At 43.4% G+C, this 24,706-nt stretch overlaps 1 protein-coding gene across 1 annotated transcript; it reads left to right on the forward strand.

The window, feature by feature from the left end:
- The first annotated feature begins 3,294 nt into the window (after nucleotides 1-3,294).
- On the forward strand, nucleotides 3,295-17,194 carry CD59 (CD59 molecule (CD59 blood group)). The gene is made up of 4 exons (XM_040328108.1): nucleotides 3,295-3,397; nucleotides 9,699-9,773; nucleotides 12,657-12,761; nucleotides 16,727-17,194. The coding sequence occupies exons 2-4, from the start codon at nucleotides 9,704-9,706 to the stop codon at nucleotides 16,915-16,917; spliced, it is 366 nt and encodes a 121-aa protein (XP_040184042.1). The 5' UTR covers nucleotides 3,295-3,397; nucleotides 9,699-9,703; the 3' UTR covers nucleotides 16,918-17,194.
- The last annotated feature ends 7,512 nt before the right edge of the window (nucleotides 17,195-24,706 follow it).

Genomic DNA, 24,706 nt, shown 5'->3' on the forward strand with positions numbered 1-24,706 from the left:
AAAAAGTCCCGGACCCTTTTTTTCAGGCGGCATTGGCGTTCGGCCATACAAAGCAATAGGAAGGATTTGTAAAAAAAAAGTTACACTATTCGCGCCAAAATACGCCGCGTACGCGGCGTTACTTGTCGCGGAGGTGTGAATGCAGCCTAAAAGGCCCCACCAAAATCCTCTGCACCAGGCCCATGATGTTCTTAAGCGGGCCCTGGCCAGTTCACACCACATTTCTGCCTAAAAAAAAGTAGAACATGCTGCATTTTTCCTGCACTGGAACGCTATAAAAAGCATCAAAAACGCAACAAAATGCACCAAAAACGCACTGGAACACACATGTCCTTATTTTAATGTTAAAAAAAAGAGGGGGAATGCCCTGGACTGCATCAAAAACGCGCATGCAGAAAAGAATCTGGAACACATCTGGGCTGCGTTTCTATAACCTACTATCCATGCATTTTTGATGCAGAAAAAAAGCCCACATTGGACTGGCCCTGAAAGCAGAGATTGTGGTGCAAACGAGCCCTTAAGCCTCGTGCACACGATTGGATTTCCATCGGACAAATCCGTGGAATTTTGTTCAAAGGGCGTTTGTCTGTGAACTTGTTCTGTATGCAGACGGGAGAACGTTTTCAGCCAACATACACAAAACGACCTGTTTTTTCTGCTCTTTAGCGCCACCCTTTGGGCAACTTCTGCTAATGTTTTGGTATGGTTAGAATTGGTTCAGAGCATGCGTGTTTGTACATTGGATTTCATTCTGATGGACTTGTGTACACACGATCGGATAATCCGACGGCACACATTTGTTGTTGGAAAATTTGAGAGCGTGCTATAAAACATTTGTTGTCTGAAATTCCGACAACAATTGTCCGATGGAGCGTACAGACGGTCGGATTATCGGACAAAACCCTTCCATCACACAATTGTTGTCGGAAAACCTGATCGTGTGTACTGAACGAGGCTTTAGACACAAATGATATGTTTTTTTTATTTTTTATTATTATTATTATTTTAGCATATATATCTTATTTTCATTGTTATTTTCATAACAGATAAACTATCCTTATGCCTAGTACACACGATAGGATTTATCCGCGGATACGGTCCTCCGGACCGTTTCCGCGGATGAATCCTCTGAGGATTTTGATCCGATGCAGTGTACACACCATCGGATCGAAATCCGCGCCGAATTCCCATTGCGATGACGTGTCGCGCCGTCGCCGCGATGATGACTCGGCGACGTGCGCGACGCTGTCATATAAGGAATTCCACGCATGCGTCGAATCATTACGACGCATGCGAGGGATGGGTTCGGACGGATCGATCCGGTGAGTCTGTACAGACCACCGGATCGATGCTAAGAAATTTTTATCCGCTGGAAATCGGTCGGCCCGAAATATATCCGCGGATAAATATCCGCTGTATCGTACACACCAGCGGATCTATCCGATGAAACCGATCCGCGGATCAATTTCAGCGGATCGATCCTCTCGTGTGTACGGGGCCTAACACTAATATGCAGCGTACACACGATCGGAATTTCCGACAACAAATGTTCGATGTAAGCTTGTTGTCGGAAAATCCGACCGTGTGTAGGCTCCATCGGACATTTACTGTCTGAATTTCCGACAACAAATTTTTGAGTGCTGGTTCTCAATTTTTCCGACAACAAAAGTCCTTGTCGGAAATTCCAAAGTATGTATGCAATTCCGACGCACAAAAAGCCTACGCATGCTCGGAAACAATTCAACGCATGCTCGGAATCATTGAACTTCATTTTTCTCAGCTCGTCGTAGTGTTGTACGTTCTTGACGTTCAGAATTTTCGACGACGACATTTGTGTGACCGTGTGTATGCAAGACAAGTGTGAGCCAACATTCCGTCGGAAAAAAATCCACGGTTTTGTTGTTGGAATGTCCGATCGTGTGTAAGCGTCTGTAAAGCCCTGTACACACGATCGGTCCATCCGATGAGAACGGTCTGATGGACCGTTTTCATCAGTTAACCGATGAAGCTGACTGATGGTCCGTCACGCCTACACACCATAGGTTAAATAACCGATCGTGTCAGAACGCGGTGACGTAAAACACGACGTGCTGAAAAAAACGAAGTTCAATGCTTCCAAGCATGCGTCGACTTGATTCTGAGCATGCCTGGATTTTTAACCGATGGTTGTGCCTACTAACGATCGTTTTTTTCCCATCGGTTAGGAATCCATCGGTTATATTTAAAGCAAGTTGGCTTTTTTTTAACCGATGGTTAAATAACCTATGGGGCCCACACACGATCGGTTTTGACCAATGAAAACGGTCCATCAGACCGTTGTCCTCTGGTTAACCTATCGTGTGTACGAGGCCTAAGAGTGTAATTTGCTATCACACCTAGGGCCAGATTCACAGACGACTTACGCTGACGTATCTATTGATACACAGCGTAAGTTCTGTGATGCGCCATCGTATCTATGCGCCCTATTCAGGGAACAAGATACGCCTGAATTTTGCCAAGCTACGACCGTCGTAAGTCTCCTACGCCGTCGTATCTTGGGTGCATATTTACGCTGGCCGTAAGGGGCGCTTCCATTGATTTACGCGTTGAATATGCAAATTACCTAGATACGCCGATTCACAAACGTACTTGCGCCCGCTACGCCGTTTACGTAAGGCTTACGTCCGGCATAAAGTTACCCCTGCTATATGAGGCGCAGGTAATGCAAAGTATGGACGTCAGAACAAGCGCATGTTTTTACGCCGTTTACGTAAGTCGTACGTGAATGGGGCTGGGCGTAGGTTACGTTCACGTCGTTGCCATTGAGCCGTCGTATCTTAGGGCGCATGCGCCGTTCGTACGGCGCTTCATTTACATGGGGTCACGATTCATTATAATACAACACGCCCACTACCAGCCTACTTTGAATTACGCGGGCTTACGCCGGCCCATTTACGTTACGCCGCCGTAACTTAGGGAGCAAGTGCTTTGTGAATACTGTACTTGCCTCTCTAGGTTACGTCGGCGTAGCGCATACGAGATGCGCTACGCCCGCACAGAGATACGCCGATCTCTGTGAATCTGCCCCATGATATAGAAGTTCCCCAGGCAAGGACCGTTTAATAAAGTCTTCTTAAAAGACAACATAACAAAATATCTTAATAAACAAAAATATAGCATTAATAAAGCATAAACAAACAGAAAACAACAAAAAACAGACAAAAAAATAAATAAAAGACAAACAAGACATGCTGCTTGCTTATAGGTTGCTTGGTAGGAACACTCATTTGAAGCTTGCAGTTTGGCACATAAGGGGTCAATCTTAAGCCCCTCCTCTGACAGCTGGGTGGAGCCTGGACTCCAGATTAGGTCTTGTGTTTGCAGTCTGCTCTCCATACAGTCATCTGACAGCACAGTGGTGAGTCCTCCTCTCCTGTATTATATCAGTTTGTTATGATGGGTGAGCTGTGGGGGAATCTGCTGGATGGTGCCCACCTTCCTTCATATTGGCAGATCCTGGGCAGGGGGCATTGTATTGTATGATTGTCCTCTGTAGACAAGGAGAGATCCTCCATGTTTGGGTGGGCGCTTCTCCTGTCTTCTTATAGAACTGACACATAGGGGGGGTGTATTATTTACGCTTCATTTACATCTGGGTGGTATAGCCTGAGGTTTGCCTATTATTCAGTGTCTGCGCGGTTTTCTGGGCGTGTAATTTTTATATCCAGGATCCCTGTGCTGTGTTATTTCAAGGGCAGTAAAACATTGGCCAGATTGCAGATTACATGTAGTTGCGCAGGCTATCCTGGTATTAATAAGGCATGCTGGGACTTGTGGTTCTATGCACCAAAAGCAGGCGTTTCATCTGTGTTTGGGTTCACACTTGAGCGATCACAGACATCGCATGTGATTCACACCGCAGATTGCTTGCGTTGTCTGTGTGTTGCGAATTCAGCCATACAAACATTCGCACCAAAATATCGCAGGATTCTTTATTTATTTTTTGGTCCGCAATGGAATCACGTGAACACTAGGGATGAGTTCCGGTGTTTGCACACTCCACGTGCAGAGCCCACCACGAAGTCTGCACGGCGCTGCGCTAATCACAGGCAGGGAGACATTTCCCGATCTCTGCAGCCGAGCATCGGGACTAAGTCTCCCTGCCTGTGATTAGCGCAGCGCCGTGCAGACTTCCTGGCGGGCTCTGCACGTGGAGTGTGCGAACACGCCGGAGCTCATCCCTAGTGAACACCCATGCGATCCGATTCCCGCACCATTTCACAGTTCGCACTGCGATCTCCGAATCCCTCTGGGGGTGTCATTGACTTTTTACATTGACCCCCCCTCTGCAGCAGGTTCGCAGAGATCGGTGTGAACCGCCGGCGATTCTGGTGCACCTCAGGAATCCCCGCTGGTTTCCACATCGCACAAGTCTGAACCCAGCCTTGGAAGCCTCAGGCTCCGTTCGCCTCTCACAATTTGGGATCGCGGACAACATCGCCACAATTCTGCCCACGATCCCAAATCGCAGCAGTTTGGGTGCCGTCATTCCTATCGGCACCCCAAACGCAATGCCATTCTGTCGCACGGCAGGATCTCGGCAAAATGTGCCACACTGCTTGCCCAAAAAGAAGCGTGATTCCCAACAACCGTACCCCCCCCCTCTTTTTATTTATTTTTAGCGTCAATCACGCATAGGGCAACCCGTAAAAGGGGATGAGCTGCCCTAAGTGCAACTCACAAAATTGCACAACAACACAGGAAATTGTGAATGCAGCCTAACGAACGTCTGTCAACACTCAGTTGTGTGCATCGAAGCGGCCAGCGTTATGTTAACGTAGTCATGTTTGTGTCGCCTAAGGGGCCAACGTTTTATTTGATGTGTTCAGCTGACTTTACCGCTCCTCAAACACGTCCTATTCATGCCAATGTCAGCGTGCCATAAACGCCCTATGACCAACACAGAGGGCATCTAGAAAATGTTTTTTAATGCAACGCAAACGTGTCGTGTACATCGATAATGGGTTAATGTGTGTCCATAATAGAATATTATTGTTGTTAATAATAATATTTCAGTTGTGCGCAAGAGTTTGCATCCCCTTGGAGAATTGATAATATACAATATGTACCCTCCCCCCCCCCCCCCCCCCTTTTTTTTTTTTCGCTTAACCACTTCAGCCCTGGAAGAATTTAGCCCCTTCCTGACCAGTGCATTTTTTTCGATACGGCACTGCGTCGCTTTAGCTGACAATTACGCAGTCGTGCGACATTGTACCGAAACAAAATTTACGTCCCTTTTTTTTTTTTTTTTTTTTCTCTCTCACAAATAGAGCTTTCTTTTGGTGGTATTTGATCACCTCTGCGTATGGTGTTTTTTTTTTTTTTTTTTTTTTTTGCGCTATAAACAAAAAAGGAGCGACAATTTTGAAAAAAAAAAAAGCAATATTTATTTACTGTTTGCTGTGATAAATATCCCCCAAAAATATAGAAAAAAAAACTATTTTTTTCCCTCAGTTTAGCCCGATACATATTCTTTTACATATTTTTGGTAAAAAAAATAAGTGTTTATTGATTTGCGCAAAAGTTATAGCGTCTACAAAATGGGGGATAGATTTATGGCATTTTTTTTTTTACTAGTAATGGCAGCGATCTAATAATAATAATAATAATAATAATAATAATAATAATTTTCTCGGGACTGCGACATTATGGCGGACACCTTTTGACGCTATTTTGGGACCATTGTCATTTATTCTTTTACATATTTTTGGTAAAAAAAAAATAAGTGTTTATTGATTTGCACAAAAGTTATAGCGTCTACAAAATAGGGGATAGATTTATGGCATTTTTTTTTTTACTAGTAATGGCAGCGATCTAATAATAATAATAATAATTTTCTCGGGACTGCGACATTATGGCGGACACCTTTTGACGCTATTTTGGGACCATTGTCATTTATTCTTTTACATATTTTTGGTAAAAAAAAAATAAGTGTTTATTGATTTGCACAAAAGTTATAGCGTCTACAAAATAGGGGATAGATTTATGGCATTTTTTTTTTTTACTAGTAATGGCAGCGATCTAATAATAATAATAATAATTTTCTCGGGACTGCGACATTATGGCGGACACCTTTTGACGCTATTTTGGGACCATTGTCATTTATACAGTGATCAGTGCTATAAATAGCCACTGCTTACTGCAGTGTTTCTCAATTCCAGTCCTCAGGCCCCCCCCAACAGGTCAGGATTTCCCTCAGATAAAAAGGCTGTGGTGATTACTAAGGCAGTGAAACTGATCAAATCACCTGTGCAAAATAATGGAAATCCTGAAAACCTGACCTGTTGGGGGGGGGGGGGGGCCTGAGGACTGGAATTGAGAAACACTGGATTACTGTATAAATGACACTGGCAGGGAAGGGGGTTAAACACTATGGGGCGATCAAGGGGTTAAGTGTGTCCTAGGGAGTGATTCTAACTGTGTGGGGGGGATGGGCTACCAGTGACACGACAGTGATCACTGCTCCTGATGACAGAGATCCACAGTAGATTAACTGTCTTGTCACAAGGCAGAACAGGGAAATGCCTTGTTTACATAGACATCTGTTCTGCCTCTCACTGCAATCGCAGGCCGCCGGCAAACATAGTTTGCGGGGGCGCACTCCTGAGGCGCGTGGGCCGTAAATTCAAAGGATGCAAGGTATGCCCATTTGCCTGCCGTGCCATTCGGTCGGGAAGTGGTTAAAGTGTTTGTTAAAACACTTCATATTCCTGATATGTGCCTGCTGTACCATGTATTGCTTTCCTATTACAAACTGACCTCACTAAGCAGGAGAGCACAGCGTTGTCAGTTCTCTAGCTATGCTGGGAGCTCAGCCTGCTTGCCTCCAATGATCAGACTTGTCCATTGCGTAGCATACTAGCTCATTATCAAATACTCACCTTAGATCAAAGTCCCCGTAAATCGCTCTGCCCAACGGCATCGCTCCCGGAGTTACTTCCGGGTATCGCGGAGCCGCCGGTAATGGTCTTTTTGACCCCCGATCTCACATTTAAGAGCACCGATCATGCTTAATTTTTTTTTTTTTTCTATTACAAGGAATAAAAGTGACTTTTTTTTTTTTTTTTTTTTTTTTTTTTTAAAAGAACTGTGTTAAAATAAAAGGTAAAATAAATAAGAAAATTGCGTTTGCGTGCAGAAGCAAAAGCAAACGTGAGTAGCGGTGTATACTGTGTTCAAACCACACATGTGAGGTATCGCAGCGATCGGTAGAGCGAGAGCAATAATTCTAGCCCCATACCTCCATCAGTAACTCAAAACATGTAACCTTCTCCTCTTCTTACTTTTTTTTTTTTGAACGCCGCATATGGCGATTTTTAAGGGTAAAATGTCATTCCACGAGCGGGTGAAACTTTGAAGCGTGACATGTTGGGTATCAATTACTCGGCAGAACATCATCTTTCAGAATATAAAAAAAAAAAATGGTAACACGTGCGTTTGACATTTTTTATTTTTCTGCTGTGCTCCTTCTTTTTTTTTTTTTTTTTTTTTTTTTTTTTTTTTACCTGTAAGGTAAATTCTTGCATCGCATACTAGCACATTATGTGAAACTTTCCTGAAAATGAAGCATTCCAGCAATGCCATATCATCGCTGGAGGTGGCTTCCATCTCCACCCGTCCTTCATTCTGGGTTCGTGGCACCGGCCAGTCAGAGCTCTGTGACTTATACATCCCAAGTCTCCCGCGAGGTGCGGGTGTCTCCTGCGTTTTGGGAGCAGCTCCCTGACGCCCACAAGTGCTGCGCGATATCACTGGTGTGTATGTGTATGTATGTGTATGTGTATATGTGTGTATATGTGTGTATATATATATATATATATATATATATATATATATATATATATATATATATATATATATATATATATATATATATATATATATATATATATATATATATATATATATATATATATATATATATATATATATATATATATATATATAAATAAATACAGTGGCTCATTCATGTTCGCACTGGCCGCAGCAAGCACCGCAAGTCTCTGAGTGCTGTCACTGTGTGCGGGCCGGGCCTCAAGTCACCTGTGAATGAGCACGACCAGGAATGGTTGATGTTCACCGCAGATCGCGAATAGGATTAGGCCCTTTTCACACAGGGCGGATCAGTAATGATCCGTCCCGTGAACCTCCGCTTGCTCAGCGAGGATCGCTCCGTTGATCCCCGCTGAGCCGGCGGATGACAGGGCGGTCCCCGCACACTGTGCAGTGACCGCCCTGTCTTTTCTCCGCTCTCCCCTATGGGGGGATCGGATGACGACGGACCGTCTGTCCGCGTTCACCTGATCCGCCAGACGGATGGAAAAGTAGGTTTTTCCTCCGTCACACTTAGGCGGGTCGGATTTCAGCGGGCATGTCACCGCTGACATCCGCGGCTCCATAGAGGAGCACGGAGCGCCCGTTCAGGTCCGCCTAAAAAACTGGCAGGCGGATCTGAACGGTCCGCCCGTGCGAAAAGAGACCTTAGGCTGCGGCCGCTGGGAATGTGCCGATGCTTCCAGCCAAACACCCCAGACCTGGAAGAAGGAGGAATTAAGTCAGTTCTGGAGGCAACAATGGGGTCCAACCGGGTACTAGCAAGGTGTACCTAATAAACTGTCAGGTGAGTGTCTATTGGCTATCGCTTCCAGTACTGTGCAGCAGAGGCGTTGCTAGGGGGTGCGGTCCGCACCGGGTGACACCCGCTAGAGGGGTGACACCATCCTTCTCTTTTTTTTTTTTTTTTTTGCTGACATGCCCAGCCTGCCCTGTGCCACCCCAGCCTGCCCTGTACCACCCCAAACTTTCCCATGCCACCCTAACTTGCCCTGTACCACCCCAATCTGCCCTATGCCACCATAACTTGCCCTATACCACCCCAGCCTTTCCCATGCCATCCCTAACTTGCACTATACCACCCCAACCTGCCCTGTACCACCCTAACTTGCCATATACAACCCCAACATGCCCTATGCAACCCAACATGCCCTATACCACCTAGCATGTCCTATACCACCCCACTACACCAACCTGCCACTATACCACTCTATACTACCCTAACCTTCCACTATACTGCCCTATACTATCATTTTACAGGGGCTGATTTCGGGTGCGCCCCGTGCACTGCCTGCTTGGTGCTGGGCAGCCTAGACAGAGGGGGGGGTGACACCATGTTTTACCGCATCGGGTGACACATACCCTAGTGATGCCACTGCTGTGCAGCAAAGAGGAAAGACCAAATCATCAGTTTATAGAGCTGCAAGTGACAGAGCAGCCTTTCATGTTTAAGAAACAGAATAGCATTGCTGCTGATCTGTGAAACCACAAGTACCAGATGCAAAGCTGATCTGTCAGAGTGGCTGGTGGTGGTAAGGTAGGTGGGTCAGCAGCACTCAGGGGAATGGGTACATTGTACCAAGGGCAAGGGTACAGTTGCTCTTTCAGCTTATTATAATTGATAAGATATACAATGCAAAGCTATAGTGATAAATTAGGTTGCATAATCCTGGCCTAAGTGTATGTTATTCAAAGCTGTACAACGGGTGTGTTGTGGTGCAAACCCAGACCTGGCACTTCTGGGTATTCCCACACCAGCTTTGCATGATCTAGCATCTCTTGGTACGTTACATTTATAACATATTCTGGGTCTTTCTTTGTTCTAGGAGCCATGAATAGCACTTCAGCATTTCGTCTTGCTCTTCCTCTTGGCCTGCTCTTGTTGGTACTCTGTTCCTCAGGTAAGTGTTCGTTGACATTCAGTACAATCTTCACATTTATGCCGTAATGCGAGACCCAAGTGTGCACCTGGGGAGGTGAAGGAGAACGTTTCTCCTTCATGGGGTATGTGGGCACTGAAGGTAAATCCAGGATATTGGGCATCTCGTTTTATTTTTTCATTCAAAGTTAAAGCGGGGTTTCCACTACATTTTGCATTATTTTTTTTATTTTTTTTATTTTTTAACCACTTCTAAACCGCCGTACGTCTTTATACGGCCTAACTTTAAAGATTGATATCTCGGAAACGGCAGCAGCTGCTGCCACAACCGAGGTATCAATCTTTAGTGTCAGCGGTTCTGTTAACGATAACGGCGGTCTCCGCGGCGGATTCGCCGCGAGATCGCCGTTATCGGCGGTGGGAGAGGGGCCCCCGCCGCTCTCCCGCGCCTTCCGCCGCTTACCGTAGCCGTTGGCGATCGGGACCGTTCGGCTGGTGACTGGGGACGAGACTGAAGGAAAAATCTCCTTCGCCCGTCCCCATAGCGCTGCTGGGCGGAAGTGACGTCAAAACGTCAGTCCCGCCCAGCCTCTTAAAGAAACATTTTTTTTTTTTTTTTTGTCATTTGAAAAAATGACAGTTTCTTTTTTTTTGCATTTTAGTCTATATATGAGATCTGAGGTCTTTTTGACCCCAGATCTAATATTTAAGAGGACCTGTCATGCTTTTTTCTATTACAAGGGATGTTTACATTCCTTGTAATAGGAATAAAAGTGATCATTTTTTTTTTTTTTCCAGTGTAAAAAATAATAAAATAAATAAGAAAATTTTTTTTTTTTTTTTTTCAAGCGCCCCGTCCCGACGAGCCCATGCGCAGAAGCGAACGCATACGCGAGTAGCGCCAGCATATGAAAACGGTGTTCAAACGACACAAGTGAGGTATCGCCGCGATCGTTATGGCAAAATGCAACCTATAGAATTTTTTAAACGTCGCCTATCGAGATTTTTAAGGGTAAAAGTTTGACGCCATGCCACGAGCGGGCGCAATTTGTAAGCGTGACATGTTGGGTACAATTTTACTCGGCGTAACATTATCTTTCACAATATATAAAAAAATTGGGCCAAATTTATTGCTGTCTTATTTTTTTATTAAAAAAAGTGATTTTTTTCCAAAAAAAGTGCGCTTGTAGGACCGCTGCGCAAATATGGTGTGACAAAAAGTATTGAAATGATCGCCATTTTATTCTCTAGGGTGTTGGGAAAAAAATAAATATATAATGTTTGTGGGTTTTAAGTAATGTTCTAGCAAAAAAAACTGTTTTAGTCTTGTAAACACCAAATCTGAAAAACACCCAAAGTAGAGAAGTGGTTAAAGTATGTCCGTTCGTTAATCGTTTTAGCTGTATACATAGTGTCACTTACTATGTCTAAATGCGCCGCCGTTCCGCAGACTTCTTAGCAAAGAACACTTTATATTCCGTTGTTCTGATGGATGTCATTTTTGCTTGTGGGCATTGTGAAGCCCACAAGCAATTACTTCCTGGATTTCTCTATAGACAAATGGGAAAGCGCCGCCCGTCCCAACCCACTCATGTAAACACACAGATCCATGTCCTGTCAGCGGTGAGGAGACCGATGTGTGTTCAGTACAGAGGGACACACATCGGTCTCCTCCCCTTGTGAGTCCCCTACAGTTAGAACACACTTTAGGGAACATATTGACCCCTTCCTCGCCCCCTAGTGTTAACCTCTTCCCTGCCAGTCACATTTACACAGTAATCGGTGCAATTTTATAGCACTAATCGCTGTATAAATGTGGTCCCAAAAATGTGTCAAGTGTCCGATATGTCCGCCGCAATGTCACGGTCACAATAAAAATCGCAGATCGCCGCCATTACTAGTGGGGGGGGGGGGGGAGCCACAATTCTATTCCCTATTTTGTAGATGCTAGAATTTTTGTGCAAACCGATCAAATACGCTTATTGCGTGTTTTTTTTTTTTTTTACCAAAAATATGTAGAAGAATACGTATCGGTCTAAACCTGAGGGAAAAAAATAGTTTTTTTTAAATTATATTTATTAAATCAAAAAGTAAAAGATATTGTGTTTGTTTTTTTTTCAAAATTGTCGCTCTTCTTTTGTTTATAGCGCAAAAAATAAAAACCTCAGAGGTGATCAAATACCACCAAAAGAAATCTGTATTTGTGGGGGGGGGGACATCAATTTTGTTTAGGAGTACCGTTGCATAATTGTCAGTTAAAGCGACGCAGTGCCGAATCGCAAACAATGTCCTGGTCTTTAGCGAGCCAAATGATCCAGGGATGAAGTGGTTAATGTGGTGTTTTTCAGTAACTGTGAAAGATGTTAAAGGGGAGTTCCAGCCATTTGTATGTTTATTAAAAGTCAGCAGCAACAAAAAGTGTAGCTGCTGGCTTTTAATAAACAGGCACTTGCCTGCTCCGCTCCTCTCCCCCCCTCCCCGGCCGGCGTCTTCATTTTCAGTGTGGGCACCCGGCCGTGACAGCTTTCGGCTTCACGGCCGGGCACCCACTGCGCGAGCGGCGCGGCACTGCGCATGCGCGAGCGGCGCGGCGCCGTGTAATTGGCCAGGAGATCGCCTAGGACCTGTGACGTGTCCTAGGCGATCGCCTACAGCAGCCACTTCCTGAAGGCGATTAAGCTTAGTCGCCTACAGGAAGGAGGAAGTGGGACAGGAAGTCCCACTCGTGCTGAAGCCCCTACTCCCCCCCAAAAAAAATTACATGCCAAATGTGGCATGTAAGGGGGAGAGGAGTGGGTTAAGAGGAAGTTCCAAATTTGGGTGGAACTCCTCTTTAAGTTTGTTGCCCATAGGCCATGAAATGACATGTATACGCTCTCCTATCTAACTCTTTGCTTTTGTACAGGACTTGCTCTCCAGTGTTACAAGTGCGGCATGTCCCCCGGACCGTGTACAACCACAGGAACATGTTCTGGTAACCAGGACGCTTGTATAAGGATTACCTCACAAGGTAGGTACCATTTATTTTTTTGACTTGCACAACCTCAACAAATTTGTACCATGGCTATTAACCACCGGCCGCCGCAGTTATACGGCGGCAGGTCGGCTCGGCTGGGTGAGATCATGTAGCTATACGTCAACTCGCCGTTCAGCCAATAGGGGCGCGCACGAGCTGCCCGCTCGTCCCTGATCCCGACGCACGTGCCCAGCAGGTGCGATCACTGCCGGGCACCCGTGATTGCTCATTACAGAGCGAGAACCGGGGGCTGTGTGTGTGTAAACGCACAGCTCCAGGTCCTGTCGGGGTGGGGGGGGGGAAATGGCCTATCGTCTGTTCATTCAATGTATGAACAGCGATTTGTCATTTCCCCATGTCAGTCCACACCCCCCCCCTTCAGTTAGAACACACCCAGGGAACATGATTAACCCCTTCCTCGCCCCCTAGTGTTAACCCCTTCAATGCCAGTGGCATTTTTATAGTAATCAATGCATTTTTATAGCACTGATCTCTATAAAAATGCCAATGGTCCCAAAAATTTGTCAAAAGTGTCCGCCATAATGTCGCAGTACCGGAAAAAAAAAACGCTGATCGCCGCCATTACTAAAATATTAATAAAAATGCCATAAAACTATCCCCCTAGTTTGTAAACGCTATAACCAATCAATAAACGCTTATTGTGAATATATAATATATATTTTTTGCAAAAAATATGTAGAAGAATACGTATTGGCCTAAACTGAGGAAACAATTGTTTTTTTATATAGTTTTGGGGGATATTTATTATAGTAAAAAATATTCTTTTTTTTTTTTCTTTTTTTTTTTTTTTTAATTGTCGCTCTATTTTTGTTTAAAGCGCAAAAACTAAAAACCGCAGAGGTGATCAAATACCACCAAAAGAAATCTCTATTTGTGGGGAAAAAAAGGACCTAATTTTTGTTTGGGAGCCATGTCGCACGACCGCGCAATTGTCAGTTAAAACGACGCAGTGCCAAATCGCAAAAAAGTGTCCCGGTCATTGACCAGCAATATGGTCCGGGGCTGAAGTGGTTAAAGCGACACTAAACCCTCCTACGCTTTACAATCAAGGAAGCTGCCATCTTGGCCTCTGTTTCATCTGCAGTTGCCATGGTGCCGCACATGTGATCATTTGACACCAGCCTTTCAGTGGCTTGACAGTTCCTTGAGAACACAAGCGACCACGATAGTTCTCATTTGTGGCATGCCTTGAATGTAACCGTTTTGATAAATCGGTAAAATCAATGGGTTTACTTGTGCTTTAAAGGGTTTGTAAATGTTCCCCCCTTTTTTTTTTTTTTTTTCCTTGGGTTCCTTTTAAGCTAGTGCATTGTTGGTTCACTTTTTTCCTTCGCTTTTCCTTCTAAATGTTGTTTTTTTTTCCTCTGTCTGAATTTCTCACTTCCTGTAAGCTTGCCCCCATCACCCCCTGGGGGTTAGTCAGCCAGAACAGCTTACTGAGGAGGAACAGGAAGTGAGAAATTCAGACACAGAAAACAAAGAGAAAAACAATTTAGAAGGGAAATTGAAGGAAAAGGTAAGTGAACCAACAATGCACTAGCTTAAAGGAAACAATTTTAGAAAATAAAAAACAAACATTTACAACCCCTTTTAAGTTCCAACATGTTTTGCATGCAAAGCCCCGATGTGTCACAATATAGAGAAACCATATTTTTTACAAAAAGTTGTACTTTTTTATCATAAGATGGCAGCTTTTGAGCTCTAGTCCATTGGCTTTGCATCTCTATTGAGGAAGTTAATGCCTAGAAGTTTTCAGCATGAAGATGTCTCTGTCCTTACAAATTAACACAGTTGAAGCCACTGAACTTACCCCAGAACGCAATGCGAGATGTACTATATTACCAAAAGTATTGGGACGCCTGCCTTTACGCGCACATGAACTTTAATGGCGTCCCAGTCTTAAAAGCGGAGCTTCACGCTGATCGGAACCCTCCCCCCCTCCGGTGTCACATTTGACACCTTTCAGGGGGGAGGGGGGTGCAGATACCTGTCTAAAGATCTCAGGGCAGACTGCAGGCATGACGTCACCTCCCGCCCCTCTCCTCCCCCGTTGTGTGCTGGGAACACTCGGCTCCCAGTACACAGCGGGAGCCAATCGGCAGGCGCAGCGCAACTCGCGCCGTAGGGAACCGGGCAGTGAAGCCGGAGTGCTTCACTTCCTGGTTCCCTCACCGTGGATGGAGGGGGGAACAGCAGAGTGACGAGCGATCGCTCGTCCTCTGCTGCGATCAGCGCTGGACTCCAGGACAGATAAGTGTCCTAATATTAAAAGTCAGCAGCTGCAGCATTTGTAGATGCTGGCTTTTAATAATTTTTTTTTTTTTTTTTTTCAGCGCACATCCACTTTAAGGCCCGTACACACGATCGGACTTTTTGACAACAAACCTCCTTCGGACCGGTTTGATCGGACAATCTGACCGTGTGCACGCTCCATCGGACAAATGTTCGCTGTGAGAACAGACAAACTTTCCGGCAACAAATGTCCTAAGTCGGCTAATCCGATCGTGTGTACTAAAGTCCAAAGTACAAACACGCATGCTCCGAACCAATGCTAAAGATCAGACAACAATGGCAGAAGTTGTCCAAAGGGTGGCGGTAAAGAGTAGAGAAATTGCACTTTCTTGGACACTTTTCTGCAAAACCACTTTTTGACTTGGGCAAGCTTTTCACCAGCAGATATTGCAGTAATGAAGGGACAAAAAAGAGCCCATAGTATTTAAAGCGGAGGTCCAGCAACAAAAAAAATATATATATATATATATATATATATATATATATATATATATATATATATATATATATATATATATATATATATATATATATATATATATATATATATATATATATATATATATATATATATATATATATATATATATATAATTTATTAAAAGCCAGCAGCTACAAATACTGCAGCTGCTGACTTTTAATAAGTGGACACTTACCTGTCCAGGGTGCCCGCGATGTCGGCAGCCGAGGCTGCCCTTGTTTTCGGATGCTGCCACCGCCATCCTCTCTGAGGGAGTCCAGTAGTGAAGCGTTGCGACTTCACTTCCTGGTTCCCTACTGCGCATGTGCGAGTCGTGCTACCCGTCCTAACTGGTCCCTGCTGTCTTCTGGGACCTGTGTTTCCCAGAAGATTGCGGGGGGACGGGAAGGGGCATGATCCCTACGGGAGTATATGCCCGGAAGTGGGTGAAAATACCTCTTAGACAGGTATCTGCACCCCCCCCCCCCCGAAAGGTGGCAAATGTGACACCAGAGGGGGGTTCCAAAAAGCAGAGGTTCCATTTTTGTGTGGACGTCCGCTTTTAAAGTGGTTGTAAACCCTCTTTGCCAGGTTGCACCTACAGGTAAGCCTAGATTAAGGCTTACCTGTAGGTGTCGGCAAATATCTCCTAAACCGCGTAGGTTTAGGTGATGTTGCAAAAAAGAGTACACCGTTGTCTACGGCACAGGGGCACTGAGATTGCCGGTTTTCTCAATGGGATCTGAGTGACGTCATCGGCGCTCTGGAGAAATGTCTGCGGCCGGAGGGGGAGATGAGGATGGCTTCGATCTAAGGTAAGTAATGCATAATGAGCTAGTATGCTAGTCATACTAGCTCATTATGCCTTTTTTGTCTTGCATGTGTGGTTTTTTGTTTTTTTTTAAGATTATCCATCTCAAAGATGTGCACAAAAATTTGGTGGGGGCTTGAAAACTGAAGAGGTGATCCAGTACAGTGCTCCACAATAATCCACCGCACCCCTGTGAAATGGACACTCATCAGAAAAGCTGTCTGCCGTTACAGCAGCAAACGCACCCCCAGTGTAGATCCACCGTCTGGTGAGGGGAAGGCTGTTCAGCAACTCGCACCATCCAGATGTAGCTGCAGTAAAAAATGCTCACCGGGAAAAGACATAACCTTCTTTTCTTTTCTTCTTTTTTCGTAGGTTCAAATCAATATGCATGCAACGCTTATACTAGATGCAATGTAAACCATGTGGCTGCTGATTACCCTGTGGGAAGCAGTGTTGAGATCGCCTGCTGCCAGAAGGACCTCTGCAACAACGGCTTCACTGGCGTTCCGGCCTCCGGCCTCATCCTCTTCTTGGCTGCTGCTCTCCTCGTGTTCTTTTCCTGATCATCTGGACTACTTGATGACTTTCGTTAGCTCAACTAATTAATGCTGATTGGATTTAACTTTTTCTGTGTAAGAGCCACTGTAATTAAAGGATCTGTTCATGCAAATATTTGAGTTGTTGGGGATTGTTGGCTCATCAGCATCTTAGTTTTCTTGCCATGAAATCTTTGCTGTTGGGTACCAAACTCCACCCATGAGGAATCGTAGCCTTCTGGGTATTTTTTTATTTTATTTTTTTGGGGGGGGGGGGGGATATTTTCATTTTCAAAAAAACAAAGGGACTTGATCCTCCCACTTATACAAAAGTTCAAATGTTTTGGCTGAATTGGTGTTTTAACGCAGACCTTGCAAGGTATGTTTAAACCCCCCCCCCCCCCAACCAGAGAAGTAACAAAAAATGTAAATTCAAAACCTAAAAATCAAGCCGATACGTATTCTTCTTCTACATATTTTTGGTAAAAAAAAATCACAATAAGCGTTTATTAATTGGTTTGTGCAAATGTTATAGCATCTACAAAATGGGGAATAGTTTTAGGGCATTGTTATTAATTTTTTTTTTTTTTTCGTGACTGGGACATTATGGCGGACACTTGACACCGTTTTGGAACCATTGTCATTTTTACAGCAATCGGTGCTATAAAAATGCACTGATTACTGTAAAAATGACAGTTGAGGGGTTCAGTGTGACCTAGGGAGTGCTTCTAACTGTTAGGGGGCGTGGCTTGCCGTGACACATCACTGATTGCTGTTCCTGATGAGAGGGAACAGACGATCAGTGACATGTCACTAGGTAGAACGGGGAGATATTGTGTTTACACTAACATCTCCCCGTTCTTCAGCTTCATGACCCGATCCCGTGGTCACGGAGCGCACCACCACATGGCCGGCAAATTAAAGGGGACGTGTGTGTGTGTGTGTGTATGTATATATGTGTATATATATATATATATATATATATATATATATATACATATATACAAATATATTAGAGGTAGACCGATATGGGTTTTTCTCTGGCCGATGACGATATTTAGAAATCACGGCGGCCGATAGCCGATTTATGATGCCGATTTTTTTGGGCCGATATGTTAAGCCGATTTTTCAGGCGCTTTTGGGCTAAACAGTAAAGTTAGCCCATATTTATTTTTTTTCAACCAAAAGTTTTCATTACCTGTTTTTGTGTAAATATATATATATATATATATATATAAAATGTAATACACAAACGGGTAATGAAAACTTTTGGTCGAAAAAATAAATAAATATGGGCTAACTTTACTGTTTAGTTTTTTTATTTTTTTATTTGTTAAAGTATATTTTTTCCCCAAAAAATGTGTTTGAAAGACTGCTGCGCAAATACCGTGTAACATTAAATATTGCAGCAATCGCTATTTTATTTCCTAGGGTCTCTGCTAAAAAAAAATATATAATGTTTGGGGGTTCCAAGTAATTTTCTAGCAGAAAATACAGGATTTTTACTTGTAAGCAACAAATGTAAAAAAAGATTTAGCCTTTAAATGGTTAAACTGAGAATTCTCCTACACAGAGTTCAGTTAATTGATAAGTAGCAACATTGTATATCTTTTCTAAAACTTGGCAGTCTGCCCAGGAGAGAGAGAAGGTCTACGGGAAGCACTTGCATTGACTTGTAAGCTTTTTGCAAGTCGCGGTGCTGAATTTATCAATCGGCTTTTTTAAAGCACAAATCGGCCGATGCCGATTAATTTAAAAACGCCAAATATCGGCCGATATATCGGCCAACCGATAAATCGGTCGACCTCTAATATATACACGCCGCCCATTTGCCAAGCTGTGACATTCTATCGACGTAAATAGGCGTGCAGGGGGTCCTTAAGCGGTTAAACAACAAAAATCCCCAAGCTTTAAAAAAAAAAAAAAAAAAAAAAGTTGTGACTTGTCTGCAGCCTCCAAGTTAGGATGACTATCACTAAAATCCATGCCACATTTTGCTGTGAGTAGCAAATCCCTTAAAGTGCAACATCCTTTTTTTTTCTAATCATAATAAGCAGCCATTAATTTATTACTAATTGCATATTGTAAATCTGTAATACTTTTTTAAGAGCTTCAGATTTCTGTTTCACTCAGTTGTCTCTTGAAATAGGTGCTGGTTACTCCTTGGCAGCAGATTTCCATATTGCTATTGACTGATTGGCTATATCATTTTACAAGCAGCTAGTGCAACCATTTTCAACTTGTAATGCCGCGTACACACGATCAGATTTTCCGACGGGAATTGTGTGATGACGGCGTTTTGTCGGAAAATCCAACCGTTTTGTACGCTCCATCGGACATTTGTTGTTGGAATTTCCGACAACAAATGTGGGATAGCATGCTTTAAAATTTTCCGACAACGAATGTGTCTTGTCGGATTTTCCGATCGTGTGTGTAAAAAAATAATAATAAAAATAAACATTAAATAAATAAACATAAAAAATAAACTCCATAGTACACGCATGCTCAGAAGCAATGCTAACCATAAGGCAACATTAGCGGAAGCTGCGCAAAGGGTGGCGCTAGAGAGCAGAAAAACCACGTCGTTTTTGTTTGCCGACAAAGTTGTGCTGTTTTGTATGAAGAACAAGTTCACAGCCAAACGCCCTTTGAACAAAATTCTACGGCTTGGTCTGGAAAATGTGTACAAGGCTTAAGAGGGGAGGGAAATTTGGCTGCGTCATAGAGAATGAGCCGGGGAACTGGCAAGAGATGCTTTACTAGAAGCTTACAACATTTGCTGTGTAGTGGAGAAATTCTCGAAGGCTGGGTTTATAGCTGACGGCAGGGCTCCGGTGCTTCCCCGTTCTACGTTTCAGGGATGAATCCGGCCTGAATTTAAAAGGTGGTATGAAAATGTTAAAAAAAATAAATGCATTCAGCCTTTTTATTTTGTAAAGTTTTTGACTGCTTTAAAATTAATAAAGGAAAATGTATCGAATAAAGTTTTGCATGTATTTCTCGGTTTCAGTTTTTTCATATATTGCTAATATTTGTTGGCTCTTTTTTTTTTGTAAGGTTACTGGATTGAATTTGTTAATGTTGGTAGTTTTTCTCTTATCCACGATCCAGCCTCCCCCAAGTTGTGTGTGTGTGTGTGTGTGTGTAGCTGGTGCGATTCTCATCCATCCCTGACACTAAAATACCAAAAGTATTGGGACACCTGCCTCCTTTACACGCATTAACTTTAATGGCATCCCAGTCTTAGTCTGTAGGGTTCAATATTGAGTTGGCCCCCCCCTCTGCAGCTATAATGGCTTCAACTCTTCTGGGAAGGCCGTTTTCCACAAGGTTTAGGTTAGGAAGTGAAATAGTAGTTGGCTGGTTGCTATGACTACAAGCTTGTGTACTTCCCCAGCATACCTGCAAAAGTGCTTTCAGGTGTCCATAGTCCTTTACAGGTTCTCACATGTAACTGTAATCCTTTTGGAGGTGCTGGTGTCTTCAGGGCAAACCCCAAGTTTAAAGTCTCTGTTGCGGGCCATGACAGATGACCCTCTCCTACACATTGTTCCAAAATCAGTTGGGAGCTATGTCCCTCTTTCCATCTTATTTGTCCCTCATTTTGGTCTGATCCCTATAGTTGCATATGAAATGCACAGATTTCTTCTCCCGAACCCATCCTTTGCAGGACGCATTCATTAAGACTGTGGGGGGTAGCTCTGGGTATAGTGGGTGGGGTTCCATCATCCCTAATGGACAGACAAGAGAAAACCCTCTTGGGATGGAACTATGTAGGCACTGAACATACACCTAATATATACAGGTGAAACTCGAAACCCAAAAACAAAAATGTGATATATTGCAGCTTTTCCAGACCCTAAATGTGGTGTTTGCATTCGTTTTCTTTTTATTTATTTTTTTCCCTTATTTTCACCAGGTGATATGACCACTAACACACTTGCCGGCCTAGGGTGTCTCCACTTTGGATGGAGGTGCAACAGAGACACCCTTGGATAGCAGCATTGTCAATCAGGGATTAAGGTAGCCTTAAGATGTCCCAGCAGATTTAGGTAAATGTGACTAAAAAAATGAAAGCTGAACTCCTGTTTTTAAAGGGAAAATCTACATTCCTGCTTGTGTGATTGACTCACCGATTATCCCAGAAGTCTGAACCCATGCTGTATCTTGGCCTAGGCCGACACTTTGCAAAGGGGCAGCAAAAATATATTTTGTGGTTATTTTTGGCCTGATTGAGTTTTAATTCTTTGACTATGAAAATGGTTTCTGAATTTTACATGACCACCATCAAATAGAACATTAGTTGGGCAGGTCCCCACCCCCAGTGTTCCTCCTGGGATAAGTGGCACCATTAGCCAAGAGTGGTACCAGATCAGCATTGTATGTCCAATAATCCACAAATATGGATTTAGCCCAATCCTATCTGCTGGCCCAATGTGACGTCATTTCATTTTTTTTTGCAGGTAAATATAAGTACTTCCACCACTGGAAGTCCCTTTGTTATCACTTAGCACTAGCATTTGTTCTGACATCAGTTTGAGATGTTTCAGTGATCATACAGAATCTCTTGACGGGTGCACTTGACCTCCTTCTGACCTGCATTTACCTGTGCTTCATGCAAATTTTGCATTTTATGAGACTAGATGTGGAGCTCTAAGAGGAAAAGGTGGAGTCTAAAGAGGAATGGGTGTGGTTTACAGATGACAGGTTGGGCCTTAAACAGGAAGGGGTGTGACCTTGACAGGAAGGGGTGTGTCATTTAAAGTAGAGGGTGCACAAGTTTAGTCAGGCCTTGAGCAGCACAAAACCCAAATACACCACTGGTCTGCACTAAGATACAAGTCAGATATTGGACATCCCCTGCAACAGAAATTTCATTTTTGGTGAGATTCTCCCAATACGAAATCATGGCTAAAGGGATGCAGACCCAGCAGCTTTCCTCATTTGCGCCCTGAAACTGCTGCAGCTGATTGATAATTAAGAAAGCACTCGCATTAGACTCACTCAGCACAGGGGCACCAACAGTGATCTCTTTAGCATAACAAAAGGGGGGAATCTGCAACAAATCCCACTAATGTATATAGATCACCCAGAGGGGAATGTTTTTTTTTTTTCTCAAAAAAATAGGAGTTCCGCTTTAAGGTTAACACTAGAGCGATTTCAGATGTGTCTTGAATCGCATCACAAGGGAAATCCCATTGTTTTCAATGGTGTCTGTTCTACTTTGGTGCGATTTCAGTGCAATTTCGGCCCCAGAGAATATACAAATCTTATCAAAGTTGCATCCAATATATGAGGATTGAACAAGTCAACAAATTGGTGGACTTTGTGGGCACATAATGAGAGGAAGAATCAATAAAAAAAAGGATAAATTTTATTACAACATAAAACAAAAAAAACAACATATTAACAACATACAAACACCCTGTATAGACACAGTTACCCAATACAGTGGAACCTAGGTTTTACGAGTAACATGGGTTAACGAGCATTTTGAAAGACGAGCAACTTTAAAAAAAAAAATTTGATTTGGTTTGTGAGTGTTGTCTCGCGAAACTAGCAGATGTCAAGCTAATGGGGCGTGCAGTACTGCATTTGGCCTGAGGTGCGGGGGCGCTGGAGCCGAGCAGAGGCGCGTGGAGCCAATCAAAGCCATTTGGAGCCGTTCAGAAATACTCAGTTTGAAGGGTTTCAGAGGTCAGCTGAGCTGTCCCCGATCATTTATGAGGCTCTCCGGTGCCCCCCACCTCTGGCAATGCATGCCATTGAAGTGAATGCGGAACAATTTTTTCTTCGTTTCCATTGTCTTCTATGGGGAAACTCGCTTTGATATGCTCGTAATCCAAGGTTCCACTGTAATGCAGTTACAGAGGACTGGATCTAAGGTACAAAAATGTATTTTATAATGTATATATTTAAAAACAAGAAAGTAATGTATGAGTATTAAATATACCAGCACCTACCCAGTACTTGTCCTGAGGACGCTAATATTTTAGTGAAACGCGTCGACAAGCAAGTTTTTAGGGGTATTACTGGATCAGAAATTCTTCCACTTTGATAAATTTTCAAATTAATTTTTGTACCTTTAAATCCAGTCCTCTGTAACTGCACTATTTAGTAACTGGTAACTGTGTCTATACACAGTGTTGATTGTATGTTGTTTATATGATTTTTAATTATGATGAAATAAAATGTATACCTTTTTATTGATTCTTTCTCTCATTATGTGCCCAAAAAGTCCACCAATTTTTAGACTTGTTCAATCATATATATATATATATATATATATATATATATATAAATATATATATTTATATATTACGATTGCCAATGGACGATCACTATTAATGAAATGCGCCAGCGCCGTAAACAACTTCAGAAATAGTGATCGTCCATTTCTAAAAGAGGACGTGCCGTGACTGCCGGCTCCCGTGAGTGACGTCATTGTGGCTCCGGCCAATCACAGTGCCGGAGCCGTGATACCCAGAAGTAACTCCGGGATGACATGTCGGCGGCCGGTGCTGTGTTGAGCACCGCATCGGGGGCTTTGATCACAGGTGAGTATTAAATAATGAGCTAGTATGCTATGCAATTCTTGCCTTTATGCCTTTATCTTGTGTGTTATTTTTATTTTTTTCCAAAAAGTGGATTTACAACCACTTTAAAAGTCCCATCCCTATACAAAAGTGTTAAAATTGTGGCTTTTTCTTTGCAAACAGAGGTATGCCATGTAATACTAATCTATTTCTTTCTTTCCCATGTGATGATTTATTGTCGGAGGTATGACACATGAGGACCTGACCTGGCCCACAGTGCCCAGTTCACACATCAGGACTTCAAGATGTTATCTTTAGCCTACAAGGAAGTCAAGTGACAAAAGTCACAACATGCTAGTGAAGGCTGACTCATTGGCTGCCTTCCCCAGATATAACCCCATAGTTGCTGACTTTACTTTACTTGAAAAATATTCCTCTTTTTGAGTTCTGTTTCACTGAGGAATGCAAATTTCACTGCAGGATAGGGCTAACTAGTCAGATATCGTGTCTATTATTTTTTTTCCATTTTATACGTTTTATTTCATCCTTTAGCAGAGCACTTACCCTACGTTCACACCTAATGTGTTTTTTAGTGCGTTTCGCAGTTTGCAGAAACGCACTACAGTCCATTCGACATGGTTTCCTATAGTACACATTGACATCTATGCATTCTTCAGCCAGTGCATTTTTGGAAAGGGTCTGGGACTTTTTTTCTCCACAGCCAATTGTGTTTTGCGTGTGATAGATTTCAATGGATCTGCACCAGTGTTGTATTTTTGATGAGTTTTTACATGCTTTTTGTGTTTCTTTCTTTCTTTAACAAACAATGTATTGCTGGTTGCTAAGGTGGGGGCCAGGAAGCCGGCCGCTGCCTCCTTAACAACCGACGAGTCATCAGCTGTCAGCGGGCTTCCCCGCTGCCAACTAAATGTAAAAACAAGAATTGCCGGCATAAAAAAAAAACGACGTGGGCTTCCCCCTCATACATACCAGGCCCTTAGGGTACATACCAGGCCCATCTGGAAGGTGATGGATGGCATCCTTTTCCCGGGCCTAGAAACCCAGATATCAGCTGGCAATTTGACAGGCTTCTGCCAACCTTGGGTCACACTGGGCAGAATCTCTACAGAACTCCTCCTCTCTTGCTCCGAACCACAGTCCCTTTTATATCACACGGGACCAGTGAGTCGGTCCCAGAAAAATACCCACCAAAAATTAAAGGACTGGGAAAGGCATTAACTCCTACCCTCCCAGTCAAGACAGCACCTAACTACGGCAAC

This window comes from Rana temporaria, chromosome 11 (genome assembly GCF_905171775.1).
Source record: "Rana temporaria chromosome 11, aRanTem1.1, whole genome shotgun sequence".
NCBI classification, from domain to species: Eukaryota; Metazoa; Chordata; class Amphibia; order Anura; family Ranidae; genus Rana; species Rana temporaria.